The sequence below is a fragment of the Micromys minutus genome (assembly GCF_963924665.1).
Source record: "Micromys minutus genome assembly, contig: SUPER_9_unloc_1, whole genome shotgun sequence".
NCBI lineage: Eukaryota > Metazoa > Chordata > Mammalia > Rodentia > Muridae > Micromys > Micromys minutus.
In genome coordinates, this window is record NW_027667991.1 from 581,023 (window position 1) to 598,587 (window position 17,565).

General features: G+C 37.1%; 2 protein-coding genes across 2 annotated transcripts in view; one reads left to right on the forward strand and one right to left on the reverse strand.

Moving 5' to 3' along the window:
• The window catches only part of LOC308425010 (terminal uridylyltransferase 4-like), a gene marked incomplete at its 5' end in the record, with an annotated part of 182,489 nt that extends 175,643 nt beyond the window's left edge, over positions 1 to 6,846 (forward strand). Inside the window, 3 exon segments of the mRNA XM_080942625.1 lie at positions 4,915 to 4,925; positions 4,929 to 5,070; positions 6,576 to 6,846. Of these exon segments, the coding sequence (XP_080798751.1) occupies positions 4,915 to 4,925; positions 4,929 to 5,070; positions 6,576 to 6,646 (224 nt within the window). The 3' untranslated portion in view covers positions 6,647 to 6,846.
• A 10,181-nt stretch (positions 6,847 to 17,027) lies between these two features.
• Positions 17,028 to 17,342, reverse strand: LOC308425011 (transcription elongation factor A protein-like 9; the record flags this gene model as incomplete). The annotated part of the gene is made up of 1 exon (XM_080942626.1): positions 17,028 to 17,342. One exon carries the CDS (start codon positions 17,340 to 17,342, stop codon positions 17,028 to 17,030), a length of 315 nt encoding a protein of 104 aa, XP_080798752.1.
• Positions 17,343 to 17,565: the final 223 nt, after the last annotated feature.

The window sequence follows — 17,565 nt, forward strand, 5'->3', positions numbered from 1 at the left end:
CACTGAAGTCACCGCCGGGTGGAAACAGAAGTTCCAAATTCTGTTCCTGGTCCCTGGATAAGGCATGGTCTTTAATGCTTTAAACGCTGCTGATCCGTGTGGTGGATCCAGTGTTTTATTTTAGTAGTTTTCTTTCATTATTATTAAATCAGAAAAATTTTAAATTAAAAGTTGATTACATTTCTTGTTCAAATTTTCAGTGGTTTTGTACTGCTGTTGTATATATTGCATAAATTATATGATAAATAAAACAAAGGCACCCTAATTGCCTTGTTTTTGTTTTAGTTGGTTGTTGTTTTATAATGGAGAGAACTTGGCCTTGATCTGAAAGCTGGCAGGCATACTGGACATTGTATAATTTTTACATAATTTAGTTCTAGTTTATGTGCATTAGTGTCTTGCCTGCATGCATGTCTGTGTGAGGATGTCAGAACTGCTGGAATTGGAGTTGAGACTTTCTCTGGGTAGCCCTGATCTTACCAAATTCACCTGCCTCGCCTCCTGGCATTATTTCTGTGTAGTTCTTAAGCCTCAGATACATTATTCCCTTAGCTGTGTACTACACTATTTAACATCTCTTAGATTTCATTTATTTTAAACAGTTAAGCATTTTCTTGCCTATTGTCTTAGTTAGGGTTTGACAGCTGCAAAGAGACAGCTTTACTATGGTAACTCTTATTAAGGAAAGAGTTAATTGGGGCTGGCTTACAGATTGAGAGTTTCAGTCAATTATCAGCCTGGCAGGAAACATGCCAGCATCCAAGCAGGCAGACATGGTTTCTGCAGAAGCCATGAGTTCTACATATAATCTGAATGCAGCCTGGGCAGAGCCTGAGCATAGAAACCCTCAAAGCCCTACCTACACTTCCTCTAAGAAGGCCACTCCTATTCCAGTAAGGTTACACCTAATAGGGCCACTCCCTTTAGCCAAGCATTAAAACAACCAGGCCAAACCTCTTCAGAACATCACATTCATAGACCTTCTGACATGTTATTTCTGTTGCTAAATATTCTTTCCTTCTCTGAAGCTTCTTAATTTTCGATTTGCTTCTATTTACCTTTTAGTCTCAGGTAAAGGTTACTTAGTCTTGGAAACTCTTTGATCTCTACATTTCTTCAAAAGTGGAAGTTAGGTGTTTCTATTTATCAAAGTATACTATAAGTGATACTTTTCTTGTAGAGAGGATTAGTCTCAATAAGTAGCCCATTTTGCTAGGCTTAATCCCCCTGCTTGCTTAGACAACAGATATAATACACTACCGAGCCTGACTTTCTAAATTATATAGTCTTTATCATAGTAAAAATTGTTATAGTGTGTAATTTTTTCCTACTCCCTTATTTCTGTATGCAGTAAACGTTTAAACATCACAAAGGCATAGATGCATATTCAGTACCTAGTAATACTGCCTAGTATACACAATTGTTCAGGGGCTGAATGTAAGGGGCTGTGAGTAATTTATGTGTTGGTTTCTAGTTTACAAAGGACATATGGTGTTCATGATGCTAGGTTTTCTCTTTTTTTTCCCCCTTGAATGAAGGGTGAAAAAACAGCTTATGAACCATTACTGAAGTGAGAGAATTTGAGCACCTGGGGGAAAATTTTGTCTTCATGTAATAGGAAATTTTATTATTTGTTATAAATATCATATAGTTCTGTGTCTAATGTTCTAATAAAATAACTATTTTAATAATCTTAATTTTTAAAATAATCCTTTTATTTCCTGCAGTCTGATTCACCATCCTATTCTCCTCAGCCTCAGCCTTTTCCACAGACTTCTCCCCAACCATCTGCTCTTCCCCCACCTCCATCCCAGCCAGGATCCCAGCCTAAGCTTGGCCCACCCCAGAAGGGAGGCCAGCCCCCTCACCAGGTTCAGGTGCCCTTGTATAACTTTCCTCCATCGCCTCCATCTCATTACTCACCCATGCACGGGATGGGATTATTGCCAATGCACCCCCTCCAGGTCCCTACCCCGTCATGGCCCATCCATGGCCCAATGCTACACTCTGCACCTGGCAGTACCCCCAACAATATTGGCTTGAGTGATCCCAGCATCATCTTCGCACAGCCTGCTGCCAGGCCCAAGGCAATCCCTGGCTCATCTCATGATGGACACTGGTCTCGTACCGTGGCACCCAATTCCCTGGTGAACAATGGTGCAGTGGGTAATTCGGGTAATTCCCCTTTTCTCTTCCTTTTATATTTGGTTGTGGAAAGTTTGGGTGGTTAGTATTATTTGTTGAACATGGAGTAACAATGAGAAAAAAGGAAGATAAGTTGTATTTAAGAAGATAAAATATAAAATTAACCTGTAAAGACTTTTTTGGGGGGATGAAAGGGTTTATTTTAGCTTATGGCTGTAGTTCATCATGAAAATCCGGAACTCAAGGCAGGAACTAGAGGCAGATGCCATGAAATAATGCTTCCTCTCTATGCTTTGCCTTGTCTACTCTGCTTTCTTTTTTTAATTTTATTTTAAAAAACAAAGATAAAAAAAATTTTAAACATTTTTGCATAAATGTATACAAATATAATTTTGTCAGTGCTTTGCTTTTTTTTTTAATATTTGATACTCTGCATTAAGGTCTTACTATTTACAATGAGCAAAAAGTACATGTAAAAGAGGGTGTAACCTGGTATTAGTCAACATTTTCTTGGTGTGTAAGGTTTGAGCATGACGTTTTGTGTGTGTGTGTGTGTGTGTGTGTGTGTGTGTGTGTGTGTGTGTTTTCTTTTTTTCTTGAACTTCACACAGTCTGTGAGTTGTTTCTGGGGCAGTCTGAGCCTCTGGGGTTAGCATCCCACTAACAGTGACTGCATATTTTGTCTGTTCTTTTGTGACTGGGTTATCTCACTCAGGATGATATTCTCTAGATGCAGCCACTTTCTTATGAATTTGGAAAAGTACTGTTTCTGATGGCTGAGTAGTATTCCATTGTGTTAATGTACCACAATTTTTGTATCCATTCATCTACTGAAGGACATCTGGGTTCTTTCCAGCTTCAGGCTATTATAATTAGAGCTGCTATGAACACTGTGGTGCATGTATCTTTCTTGTATATTAAAGTGTCTCTGGGGTATATGCCCAGAAGTGGAATAGCTGGATCTTCAGGTAGTACTATGTCCAATTTTCTGAGGAATCTCCAGACTGATATCCACAGTGGTTGTATCAGTTTACAACAGCATCAATAGTGGAGAAGTGTTCCTCTTTCTCCGGATCCTCGCCAGCATCTGCTGTCATCTGAATTTTTGATCTTAGCCATTCTGGTTGGTGTGAAGTAGAATCTCAGGATTGTTTTGATTTGATTTCACTGAAGGCTAATGATGTTGAGCACGTGCTTAGATACATCTCAGCCATTCGATATTCCTCGAATGAGAACTTTTTGTTTAGCTCTGTAACCCATTTTTAATAGGGTTGTTTGATTCTCTGGTGTCTAACTTCTTGAGTTCTTTGAATACCTTGGATATTAGGCCTCGATCAGATGTGGGATTGGTAAAGATCTTTTCCCACTCTGTTGGATGTCATTTTGTTTTCTTGACAGTGTCCTTAGCCTAACAGAAACTTTGCAATCTCATTAAGTCCCATTTGTCCATATTTGGCCTTAGAGCTTGAGCCATTGGTGTTCTGTTCAGGAAATTTTCTCCCGTGCCTGTGTGTTCCAAGGTTTTCCCTACGTTCTACTCTAATAATTTCAGTGTACCATGTTTAATGTGGATATCTTTGATCCACTTACACTTGAGCTTTGTACAAGGAGATAAGAAAGGGTCTATATTCATTCCTCTACATGCTGAGTGCCAGTTGAACCAACACCATTTGTTGAAGAGGTTATTCTTTTTCCATTGAATGTTTATAGCTCCTTTGTCAAAAATCAAGTGACCATATATGTGAGGGCTCATTTCTGGATCTTCTATTCTATTCCACTGATTCACATGCCTATCTCTGTACCAGTACCATTCAGTTTTTAACACAATTCCCTTATAATATAGCTTGAGATCAGGGATGGAGATTCCTGCAGATATTTTCTTGTTGTTGAGGATGGATTTCGCTATTCTAGGTCTTTTGTTATTCCAGATGAAATTGCACATTGCTCTTTCAAACTCTATGAAGAATTGGGTTGAAATTTTGATGGGGATTGCATTGAATCTGTAGATTGCTTTTGTTGAGATGGCCATTTTTACAATGTTGATCCTTCCAATCCATGAGCATGAAATCCAAGTTTTCAACCCTTTTTTGTACAAGCTTCTTTTGTAATAAGATCTGGTCTATTTGATATTGTAATAAGGGTAAAAATCTTAAGTTTTGTAATGTCATATATTACAATTCTCTGAAACGTGTATCACCACCTACCTGGCGATTTGTTCATCATCCTTTTGTTTGGGTCATTGTTTTGTGCCTGTTTGTGTGTTTTTGTTTTTTGAGTCAGGATCTCTGTATAGCCCTGACTCTCCTGGGTTCATTCTTAGCCCAGGACGGCCTTAATCCACCTGCCTCAGCCTCAAGTGCTGGAATTAAAGGTGTTTGCCCCAATGTTCGACTTGCCTGTTTCTCCTTTGGTTTTTCTATGATGCTGATTCTTTTGTAGTCTTTCTTGTTCTTAGACTCTCCTTCACTCTTATTCTTTTCTAAATGCTCCCTGTGCCACTTCTGTCTGTTCTTGAAAGTTCTGGTTAGCCACCATATGAAAACCTCCCAGCCTTGAAGTCTTTGGTTTAGCAGATATATTATTGTATATTACATGTATGTAAATATTTTGAACAAATAATAATGCTTGATTCTTTAAAAGAAATTTAGCATTTGGATTTAGCATAATGCACAGTAGATGTTAGGTCCTTGGTATATCTCTAGAATACAGTAATATTTGAGTTATTAAACGTAATATTTTAAAATTGTTTTATTTCCTGTTGGAATGCAGAGCCACGTTTCTGAGGACTAAATCCTCCAATTCCATGGGAACATGCACCATGTCCCCATTTCCCCCTTGTCCCAGCTTTGTGGCCTTATGGTTTGCATCAAAACTTCATGCATCAGGGAAATCCAAGATTTCAGCCCAAATCCTTCTATGTTCAAGGTACCAGTATTTATAACTCAGTATCAGAATGGGTGGTTTTCTTCTGAGCTGGGAAACTCAGTGGAAGCCACGATTAAGGGTTAACATATATGCATTTATGAAATGCTATTTATTGGAACAGCAACTGTATGCCAGACTATATTCACTACTTGTTACTTAGAAACTAGGCAAAACAAAATGCCCATACTTAATGCATATTATAGTAAGAGAGCAAAGCATGTAAAAACAGCCAAAAAATAGTTTATAAGAATAAGTTAACAGTATCCTGGTTGTCTACCTCGTAAGGCCTTAGGTATCAGAGATTGGATCTGAATTTCATCTTATAAGATTTTTTTTTAATTTTTAAAAAATTTTTAGGTTTTATTCCTGTTTCTTTTTCTCTCTTTTTTTTAGATTTATTTATTCATTATATATGAGCACACTGTAGCTGTCTTCAAATACACCAGAAGAGGGCATCAGATTCCATTACTGATGGTTGTGAGCCACCATGTGGTTGTTGAGATTTGAACTTGAGCCTCTGGAAGAGCACTCAGTGCTCTTCACCACTGAACCATCGCTCTAGCCCATAAAATTATTTATTTCCCTAGAATTTTAAAAAAAGGAAGATGTTCTTAATTAAGGTATATGTGTAAAATGTCACTGAGTTTTATCTGACATAAAAAAAGAAAAAATTAATACTAGAGAAAGGAGGTGGATACCAAAGATATGTAAATGTTAATGCTAGATAGGGAAGGTAGGCTGAAAAATTCTGTAAAGGAGTTTGAATTTCATTTAGGAAACCGTAAAGATTTAATAGTGTCAGAATACTAAAAGTAGTACATGATTGACACTTGAATTAATTTTATTTGTCTGCTTCTAATATCTGTGACTGAGTTAATAACTATAAAACACATTTTAAGGACTAAGATCATTTATCTAAGTTCTTACCTCAAAATTATCATTCTTAGGAGGGAGTAATTTTCCTGGTCTATGAGCTACTGGACTCTTGGATAGTATAAATTGGTGATTCTCAACCTGTGGGTTGTCACCCCTTTCAAAGGATCCTTTCCATGGACCTAGGACCACTAGAAAGCATATATTTACATTCTAACTCATAACAGAAATAAAATTACAGTTATGAGGTAGCAATGAAAATAATAAGTTGGGGTCCCCACAACATGAGGAACTGTATTAAGGGTCTCAGCAGTGAGAAGGCTGAGAACCACTGCATAGAATGAATGGCAGGACCCTGACCATGGTGGGTTATCTCTTGAGCAGAGATTTAAGCTGAAGAGGTTCTGACAGGTATAGGAGAGTTTGCAGTCTTTCTGCATGTGGGGTTTCTTTCCCTTGTTTCTTGCCCTTTTTTGTTTCCTTTCTTCATTCACATATATTTGCGTTTCCCTCCAAATGTTTTGTTATTACGTGAACTTTTAAAACACTGTAAGTAGTTACCAAATTTATTTAAGGAGGGATGTTGAACTAAATAGACACAAACCTGTCAGTCTGCTTTGTGTTGTCTCCAGCAGACAGATGTGCAATGCCTCGAAGTAGAGATCGATGTCTCCACTCACCTCGAGGAAATGTGTCGGAGTAATGCCAGCCCACAACAACCAGCCAACCCTGCTGTCTCAAGGGTACCCGTACCTCAGTCAGTTACACTCAGCAGAAAGTGACAGTAAAGGAAAGCAATGCAAATCGAGTCCTGATTTAAAATTTTAACACATGTTTAAATAGCTTATTTAAATTCTCAGACTCATTTTAAACACTATATTATTTGTATATAAATATAAACTATAGTTTTTACTGGTATCACTACATTGAGTGATACAAATTTAATCTATTTTATTACCCTATTTTAAGGGAATTTTATGTTTTGTTTAAACTTGATGAATTGTATAAAGAGAGAATTTAAAAATTACATTCTTTATTTTCTTTTTTTCTTTTTTTTAACAACTTTATTTTACAAAACAAAGATAAATGTACAGATTTTAAGCATTCTTTGCATAAAATTATACAATACATTTTTGTCAGTACCTTTTTTCAGATTTTAATATAATTTTTTACGTAAAAATGTATGAATATATTTGTTAGTCAGTACTTGATTTTTTTAAAGGTTTGATAGTATGCATTGAAAACTTAATAGTTACAATGAGCATAAAGTACATGTAAAACAAAATGTAACATAGAAATAGTCAAAGTTTTCTTGTTGTATAGAGATTTTTTTTGTTTTGTTTTGTTTTGTTTTCTTTATTTCTTGGACTTCATACAGTCTGTGAGTTGTTTCTGGGGCAGTGCGAGCCTCTGCGGTTAGCATCCCATTATCAGTGACTGCATATTATGTCTGTTCTTTTGTGACTGGGTTATCTCACTCAGAATGATATTCTCTAGATGCAGCCATTTTCTTAAGAATTTGGTCAAGTCATTGTTTCTGGTGACTGAGTAGTATTCCATTGTGTAAATGTACCACAATTTTTGTATCCATTCATCTTCTGAAGGACATCTGGGTTCTTTCCAGCTTCTGGCTATTATAAATACAGCTGCTATGAACATTGTGTTGCATATATCTTTGTTGTGTACTAAGGTGTCTCTGGGGTATATGCCCAGAAGTGGAATAGTTGGCTCTTCTGGTAGTATTATGTTCAATTTTCTGAGGTATCGCCAGACTGATTTACAGAGTGGATGTATAAATTAGGGAAAAGGTACCCTTCACAATTGTCACAAAAACTATGAAATACCTTGGTGTGACTCTAACTAAGCTAGTGAAGGACCTGTACGACAAGAACTTCAAACCTCTAAAGAAGGAAATTAAGAAGGATCTCAGAAAATGGAAAGATCTCCCATGCTCATGGATTGGAAAGATCAAAATTTTAAAAATGGCCATCCTACCAAAAGCAATCTACAGATTCAATGCAATCCCCATTAAAATTCCAACCCAATTCTTCATGGAATAGGAAAGATCAATGTGCAATTTCATATGGAAGAACAAAAGACCTGGAATAGCAAAATCCATCCTCAACAACAAAAAAACATCTGCGGGAATCACTATCCCTGACCTCAAGCTATATTACAAGGCAATTGTGCTGAAAACTGCATGGTACTGGTACAAAAATAGGCATGTGGATCAATGGAATAGAATAGAAGCTCCAGAAATGAGCCCTCACATATATGGTCACCTGATTTTTGACAAAGGAGCCGTAAACATTCAATGGAAAAAAAAAAAAACAGCCTATTCAACAAATGGTGCTGGTCCAACTGGCACTCAACATGCAAAAGAATGAAAATAGACCCTTTCTTATCTCCTTGTACAAAGCTCAAGTGTAAGTGGATCAAAGATCTCCACACTAAACCAGATACAGTGAAACTATTAGAGGAGAAAGTAGGGAAAACTTTAGAACATATAGGCACAGGAGAAAATTTTCTGATCAAAACACCAATGGCTCAAGCTTTAAGGTCAAAGATTAACAAATGGGACTTAATGAGATTGAAAAATTTCTGTAAGGCTAAAAATATTGTCAAGAAAACAAAACGGCGGAGAGACTGGTGAGTGTGGGTGGGATCTGGGCGGCCGGGGAGCAGAGAGATCCCTGTGGAGTGCGCACTAGGAGCGCGCCCTCCGACCTGCCTGATCCAGGGACCAGGAACAGAACTTTGGAACCTCTCTTCCCACCCAGCGACCCTGAGGCATAGAATAGGGCTGGGCCCATCTGCTACCTGGACCACTAGAGATCCAGGGACACAGACCAGATACAAGGGAAAGGCTAGAACATATCACCGACTACAAAATGGCAAGAGGAAAGCAAAAGAGTATATCCCAAGGAAACCAAGACAACCTGGCAACACCAGAACCCAGCCCTCCCATGACAGCCAACATCGGAATTCCAAACACTCCAGAAAAAGAAGACGCAGACCTGAAATCATACCTCAAGATGCTAATAGAGATACTTAAACAAGAACGGGAGGAAAAGCAAAAAGATTCAGAAGCTTTTAAAGAGGAAACAAAAAAAAAAAAAAAAAACACTCAAAGAACTCAAAGAACTAGAGGAAAACAGAGCCAAAGAAATAAAGAAATGGAAGAGAGAAATTAAAACAGAAATTGACACAATAAAGAAAACACTAAAAAAAATAACCCTAGAGGCAGAACACCAAAAAAAGAATTCAGGAGTCACAGAAGCAAGCATTTCCAATAGATTACAAGAGATGGAAGAGAGAATCTCGGGGGCAGAAGACAACATCCCAAACATAGACAAAACAGCCAGAGAAGATGCAAAAAACAAAAAGCTCCTAACCCAAAATGTCCAGGAAATCCAAGACACAATGAGAAGACTGAACCTAAGGATAATAGGAATAGAAGAGGGAGAAGAATATCAACTAAGAGGCACAGTAAATATCTTCAACAAAATCCTGGAAGAAAACTTCCCTACCCTCAAGAATGAGATGAACACAAGTATAAAAGAAGCCTTCAGAACTCCAAATAGGTTGGACCAGAAAAGAAATACCTCTCGACACATAATAGTCAAAACACCAAGTGCCCAAAGCAAAGAAAGAATACTAAAAGCAGTAAGGGAAAAAAGTCAGGTAACATATAAAGGAAGACCAATCAGAATCACACCCGATTTCTCAAAAGATACTATGAAAGCTAGAAGAGCATGGACAGACATCATGCACACCCTAAGAGAGCACAAGTGCCAGCCCAAGCTGCTATACCCAGCAAAACTATCAATCACCATAGATGGAGAGATGAAGATATTTCAAGACAAATCAAAATTTACACAATATCTGACCACAAACCCAGCACTACAACGAATTATAGGTGGAAAACCCAATACAATGAGAAAAAATACAGCCTAGTAAAAACAAGAAAACTCCTAACCAAAAAAACTAAAAGAAGAAAAAGACACAGACACAACTCAACCCACAAAAGCAATAATAGCAGGAAAGAGAAACAACTATTCATTGATATCTATTAACATAAATGGACTCAACTCTCCAATAAAGAGACATAGGCTACCAGACTGTATACATAAACAAAATCCAGCCTTTTGCTGCATACAGGAAACTCATCTCAGAGACAAAGACAGACGCTATCTCAGAGTAAAAGGGTGGGAAAAAAACTTCCATGCAAACAGCCCCAAGAAGCAAGCTGGAGACGCTATTCTAATATCGAATATAGTAAATTTCCAACCAAAAGTTATCAAAAAAGATAAGGAAGGACACTTTTTACTCATTACCGGGAAAATCTGTCAGGAGGAACTCTCAATACTTAACATATATGCTCCAAATAAAAAAGCACCCGTATTCATAAAAGAAACCCAAATAAAGCTCAAAAAATACATTTCACCCCACAAAATAATAGTGGGAGACTTTAATACCCCACTCTCACCAATGGACAGATCATGGAAACAGAAACTGGACAAGGACACTGCAAAACTAACAGAGACCTTGAACCAACTAGAATTAATAGATATACACAGAACATATCATCCTAAAGTAAAAGAATACACCTTCTTCTCAGCACCCCATGGAACCTTCTCGAAATTGACCACATAATAGGACACAGAACAAGCCTCAATGGATATAAGAAGATTTAAATACTCCCATGCATCCTCTCAGATCACCATGGTCTACGGCTGGTCTTTAACAACAAAGACAACAAAAAGCCTAAGTACACATGGAAACTAAACAATGCTCTGTTTAATGATAGCAGGGTCAAAGAAGAAATAAAGAAAAAAAATAAGGACTTTCTTAGAATTCAACGAAAACACAACATACCCAAACCTATGGAATGCAAGGAAAGCAGTACTGAGAGGAAAACTCATAGCCCTAAGTGCTTCCAAAAAGAAACTAGAGACAGCTTACATCAGCAACCTGACAGCACAAATAAAAGCCCGGGAACAAAAGAAAGCAGATATACCCAAGAAGAGTAGACGGAAAGAAATAATCAAAATTAGGGCAGAAATAGTCCAAATAGAATCAAAAAGAAACAGAGAAAAAATCAACGAAACCAAGATTTGGTTCTCTGAGAAAATCAACAAGATTGATAAACCCGTAGCCAGAGTAACTAGAGGGCAAAGAGAGAGTATACAAATCAACAAAATCAGAAAGGAAAGTGGAGACATAAAAACTGAAACTGAGGATATTCAAGAAATCATCAGATCCTACTACAAAAACATATACTCCACAAAATTGGAAAATCTGGAGGAAATGGATGAATTCCTAGACAGATACAAGATCCCAAATTTAAACCAGAAACAAGTGAACCATCTATATAACCCTATAACACCTAAAGAAATAGAAGAAGTCATCAAAAGTCTCCCAACCAAAAAAGCCCAGGTCCAGACAGGTTCATCACTCTTTGCCGATGACATAATAGTGTACTTGAGTGACCCAAAAACTCCACCAGAGAACTTCTACAGCTGATAAACAAGTTCAGCAAATTGGCTGGATACAAATTAACTAGAACAAATCAGTAGCCTTCCTCTACTCAAAGGACAAACATGTGGAGAAAAAAATTAGGGAAAAGGTACCCTTCACAATTGTCACAAAAACTATGAAATACCTTGGTGTGACTATAACTAAGCAAGTGAAGGACCTGTACGACAAGAACTTCAAACCTCTAAAGAAAGAAATTGAGGAGGATCTCAGAAAATGGAAAGATCTCCCATGCTCATGGATTGGAAAGATCAACATCTTAAAAATGGCCATCCTACCAAAAGCAATCTACAGATTCAATGCAATCCCCATCAAAATTCCAACCCAGTTCTTTATGGAACTGGAAAGATCAATATGCAATTTCATATGGAATAACAAAAGACCTAGAATAGCTAAATCCATCCTCAACAACAAAAAACATCTGCGGGAATCACTATCCCTGACCTCAAGCTATATTACAAGGCAATTGTGCTGAAAACTGCATGGTACTGGTACAGAAATAGGCATGTGGATCAATGGAATAGAATAGAAGATCCAGAAATGAGCCCTCATGTATATGGTCACCTGATTTTTGACAAAGGGGCAGTAAACATTCAATGGAAAAAGGACAGCCTATTCAACTAATGGTGCTAGTCCAACAGGCACTCAGCATGCAAAAGAATGAAAATAGACTATTTCTTATCTCCTTGTACATAGCTCAAGTGTAAGTGGATCAAAGATCTCCACATTAAACCAGATACACTGAAACTATTAGATGAGGAAGTAGGGAAAACCTTAGAACACATAGGCACAGGAGAAATTTTCCTGAACAAAGCACCAATGGCTCAAGCTCTAAGTTCAAAGATTAACAAATGGGACTTAATGAGATTGCAAAGTTTCTGTAAGGCTAACGACATTGTCAAGTAAACAAAACGGCAACCAACAGAATGGGAAAAGATCTTTACCAACACCACATTAGATAGAGGCCTAATATCCAAGGTATACAAGAAACTCAAAAAGCTAGACACCAGAGAATCAAATAACCCTTTTAAAAAATGGAGTACATAGCTAAACAAAACGTTCTCAGTTGAGGAACACTGAATGGCCAAGAAACATTTGAAGAAGTGCTCAACATCCTTAGCCATCAGGGAAATGCAAATCAAAACTACCCTGAGATTCTACCTCATACCAGTCAGATTGGCCAAGATCCAAAAATCAGATGACAGCAGATGCTGGTGAGGCTGCAGAGAAAGAGGAACCCTTCTCCACTGTTGGTGGGGTTGAAAACTAATACAACCACTCTGGAAATCAGTCTGGCGATACCTCAGAAAATTGGATATAGTACTACCTGAAGACCCAGCTATTCCACTTCTGGGCATATACCCCAGAGAGACTTTAATACACAACAAAGATATATGCACCACAATGTTCATAGTGGCTCTATTTATAATAGCCAGAAGTAGAAAGAACCGAGATGTCCTTCAGAAGGCGAATGAATACAAAAATTTTGGTACATTTACACAATGGAATACTACTCAGCCACCAGAAACAATGACTTAACCAAATTCTTAAGAAAATGGCTGCATCTAGAGAATATCATCCTGAGTGAGATAACCCAGTCACAAAAGAACAGACATAATATGCAGTCACTGATATTGGGATGCTAACCCCAGAGGCTTGCACTCCCCCAGAAACAAGTCACAGACTGTATGAAGTCCAAGAAATAAAGAAAACAATATATATATATATATATATATATATATATATATATATATTTACAAAACAAGAAGACTTTGACTATTTCCATGTTGCGATTTGTTTTGTTTTGCATGTACTTTATGCTCATTGTAACTATTAGGTTTTAAATGCATACTGTCAAGCCCTTGAAAAAATCAAGTACTGACTAAAAAATATATTCCCAAAGTTTTATGTAAAAATTATTTTAATATCTGAAAAAATAGTACTGATAAAAATGTATAATTTTAAGCAAAAAATGTTTAAAATCTGTACATTTATCTTTGTTTTGAAAAATAAAGTCGTTTAAAAATAAAAAAAAAAGAATAAATTGGCAGCCAACAGAATGGGAAAAGATTTTTACCAACTCCACATCAGATAGAGGCCTAATATCTAAGGTATAAAAAGAACTCAAAAAGCTAGACACCAGAAAATCAAATAACCCTATTTAAAAATGGAGTACAGAGCTAAACAAAACTTTCTCAGTTAAGGAATATGGAATGGCTGAGAAATATCTGAGGTTGTGCTTGACATCTCTAGCCATCAGGTAAATGCAAATCAAAACAACCCTGAGATTCCACCTCACACCAGTCAGATTGGCCAAGATCCAAAACTCAGATGACAACAGATGCTGGTGAGGTTGCAGAGAAAGAGGAACATTTCTCTACTGTTCGTGGGGTTGCAAACTAATACCACCACTCTGGAAATCATTCTTTATTTTCTATTAGCTGTATTCATACTTTGGTTGTTCAGACTTTACATATATAGTTCTTAAGAATTAGGAAAGGATTTCATGTGTTTTATATTTGTCACTTCTATTCTTTACAGAACCTTCTAGTGCCAAAAATTTTTTAAAGGTTAAAAAAAAATAAAATTACAACATAAAGATTGAAAAATTTTTTTCTTTTACATGTATATTAAATATATTCAAACTTGAATGGTAAGTTTCTTATGTCTGTATTTGAAGTTCTATTTTAAGTTAATAAATCTTTTTGACAAGAGTCATATTTGGTTAATTCATCTGATGTATGTTAAGAATAATACATTGTAATAATTGAAGAAATTTACACTTAGTGACTATTCCAAATCAGACTTAGTTTTAGGGATTCAAAGATCTCTTCCTCATTTTACTGGATTTTCACAACCACTTTGTGAAGGTGATAGAAGTAAATGCTGTGTCTATGTTATCACTGAAAATGAAAACTGGGGCTGGAGAGATGGCTCAGTGGCTGTTCTTCCAGAGGTCCTGAGTTCAAATTCCAGCAACCACATGGTGGCTCATAACCATCTGTGATGGGATCTGATGCCCTCTTCTGATGTGTCTGAAGACAGCTACAGTGTACTTATATACATAAAAAATAAATAATTTTTCTAAAAAAAGAAAATGAAAACTGAAGAGTAGAGCGATGGAGTGAATTCCAAACGTGCAGTACGTGCTGCAGTTTGACTCAAAATAGATCCTTTGAGGACTGGGTTATAATGATTTTTGCAGAGAGCTTTCCTATCGTGTTCAAGACACTGAGTTCAATCTATAGCAATGCCCCCTTCCCCAGGACACCCCTCCCCATATTTTTAAAGGAAAGTTTACCCTTTAAAAGTAGAGGAAATATAATTCTTCAGTGAAGAGCTAGTACATGGCAGACTAGCCATTCATAGTCCTGTGCTACTGCCTGGAATGCTGCTTGCCAGGATGGGAGTTGTTTACCAGTGCTTATCATGAGCCCTTTAGCTGCTGGGATCTATTTCAAGAAATACATCATAGGGCAGTGTCAGCATTGTTTAAACATCTGAGTTTGCTTAAGTTTAGATAATACTGTCTTTCAGTTTATTTATCTTCATGTTACAATTAACAGATAAAATAAACATGAGGTATGTGAAATATATGTTAACTATATAACTGATAGTACAATATGTTTGATACACCAGCTTCACCAAAGCGTGTAGTGTATAACTAGCTAAAATCAAGACACCTGTAGTAGGAATTTTCAGCCCCATCATTACAGGCCATGAAGTTGGTCATCAAGCAAAATGTTGCTGTAAATGTATGGTATACTAAAATTCAGACTTGATGGTGGTGGCATATTTTTTTAACTTCCTTTTACTGTGTTATTTTTTTTTTGTCTCTGTTCCCTTAATTAGATTTGCCCTCTGATATTATGTTTTCAAAAGCTAATAGTAGATAGAATTATTCAAGGACAGTATATTATTTTGGTTGTGCTTAAATAGGAGCCTTTCTGTGCTCTTGCCATATTTTCCACTTAAAAGATACTTGAAATATTCCTGAAATACAGGTGGTTGAGAGTATCTCTGCTGTATTCACAGCCCCATGTTGGGGACAGTTAAATTTACCTTGGATTTTCACATTGCATATTCAGTATCATAGAGGTTCTTTAAAAATAGTGGAGTCAGCTCTTGTTAATATACCTTATCCCCCTGTACTTCTATGTTAATAAAAAAGACAAGTTGGAGCATCCTGCATTCCTAGCGTTGTAGGTAGAGTGAGAAGATGAAGAAATTAAAGGTCTGTCTGGCATGAAGGCACAGAACTTATCCTAGTTCTTGGGACACAGAGGCAGGCAGATCTAGAGTTTGAGGCCAACCTCATAATTCAGAACAAGCTCCAAGCTAGCCAGGGCTACAAATTAAGATCTTGTCTCAAACAATCACTTAGAAATTGAAGGCCATCCTTAACTACATAGAGTCTGAGACTAGACTGAGCTACCACACACATACATGTATTTACTTCAACATCAAATGTTTCACATGGGGATTAAAAGGATACACTTTTCATTGTTCTGCTTCTCTGTGTAATTGAGGTTTTCACAGAAACAAAATGCAAAGAAACCTTTTTTTAAACTTTATTTTAAAAAACAAAGATAAAATGTACAGATTTTAAGCATTTTTTTGCATAAAAGTATACAATACATTTTTGTTAGTACTTGTTTTTTTTTAAAGGTTTGATAGTGTGATTACGATCTTACTAGTTACAATGAGCATAAAGTACATGTTAAACAAGATGTAACCTGGAAATAGTCAAAAGGAAACCTTTTTTAAAAAAAATGTAACAAGGACGCATGCCAGGAGCTCCCCCCTAACCTTTCCTGATGGCAGCATATTGTTAATCCAGGTTTTACAACAATCACAGTGTTCCATTCACTAATTGTAGATAATCGGCCTCTTTTTCAGAGTTTGTAAAACTCAGTAACTAAGCTAAGGATCAGAATCTCTGTGGGCTGGAGAGATGGCTCAGTGGTTAAGGGCACTGACTGCTTTTCTGGAGGTCCTGAGTTCAATTCCCAGCAACCACATGGTGGGTCTGAACCATCAGTAATGGGATCCAGTGCCCTCTTCTGTTGTGTCTGACAATAGTTACAGTGTACTCACATACACTTTTTTTTTCTCATTTTTAGTTATAAAACCTTTATTATTTTTAGCAAGAATAATGCGTGTTCATTTTAGAAATATGGCAAATGCAAGTAAGCAGAAAAAAAATCATTCATCTTTCACAAGTAATATATGTAACATACAAAGGTACTCCTGTCTTTCAAAATATGATATTCTCATATTATTTTGTATCCTTTCCTTACTTTGTATCCCATCAGAAGCTCTCTTTTTTTTTAAATCAGTAAAGCTCTCCTGTTCAAAGCCAGAGACATATAGATTGGTTCAAATATAATCAACAGTAAGATACAGACAACAAGAGATACAGCTAAAGCCACTAACAGCAACAGATTCAATGTAGGAAGATGGGCAAAGGTCTCAGCAGGAAAATGCTAATCAAAAGAAAGCTAGATTGCAATGGTATCACTGGATCAAAAGGAAATCAAGCCGAGCTACAATAAATAGGGGTAAGGATGGCTTCGATTAGCCTTCCAAGGCATCACTATGAGCTTGTTCCTCACCCTCCTGATCTCATCTAGCTCATCCACATCCCTAAACATATCTTCACTGCTCAGATGCCTGTTGTGTATGTCCTCCTTAAAATCCTGGAGAGACTGAATCAGCCTCTCCCGAAAAGTTTCTTCTGATTTTTCCTCCTCTTCTGGTTCATCCTCCTCCTCTGGCTTTTCCTCGGGCTTTGGCTCTTCCTCCGGCTTTGGCTCGTTCTCCTTCTCCAGGTTTTCTTCCATTTTTTGGCAGGGTTTCATCTTTGCTGCTTCCTGCCAAATACGTGAATACAATTATTTCAGGTACGGATCTGGTCGACTTCTTTTTTCGACTTCTTTTAGCCAGAAGAGGTACAAAGACCAAACCTGCTGAATTCAAGCAAGCTCTCTCCTGCCGCAGGCTTCTCACACCGCCGCCTGGAAGGCGAAGGGAGCTGGTACCCAGATGGAAACAAGGACCAGACTAGCAGGATTTCTGCACATG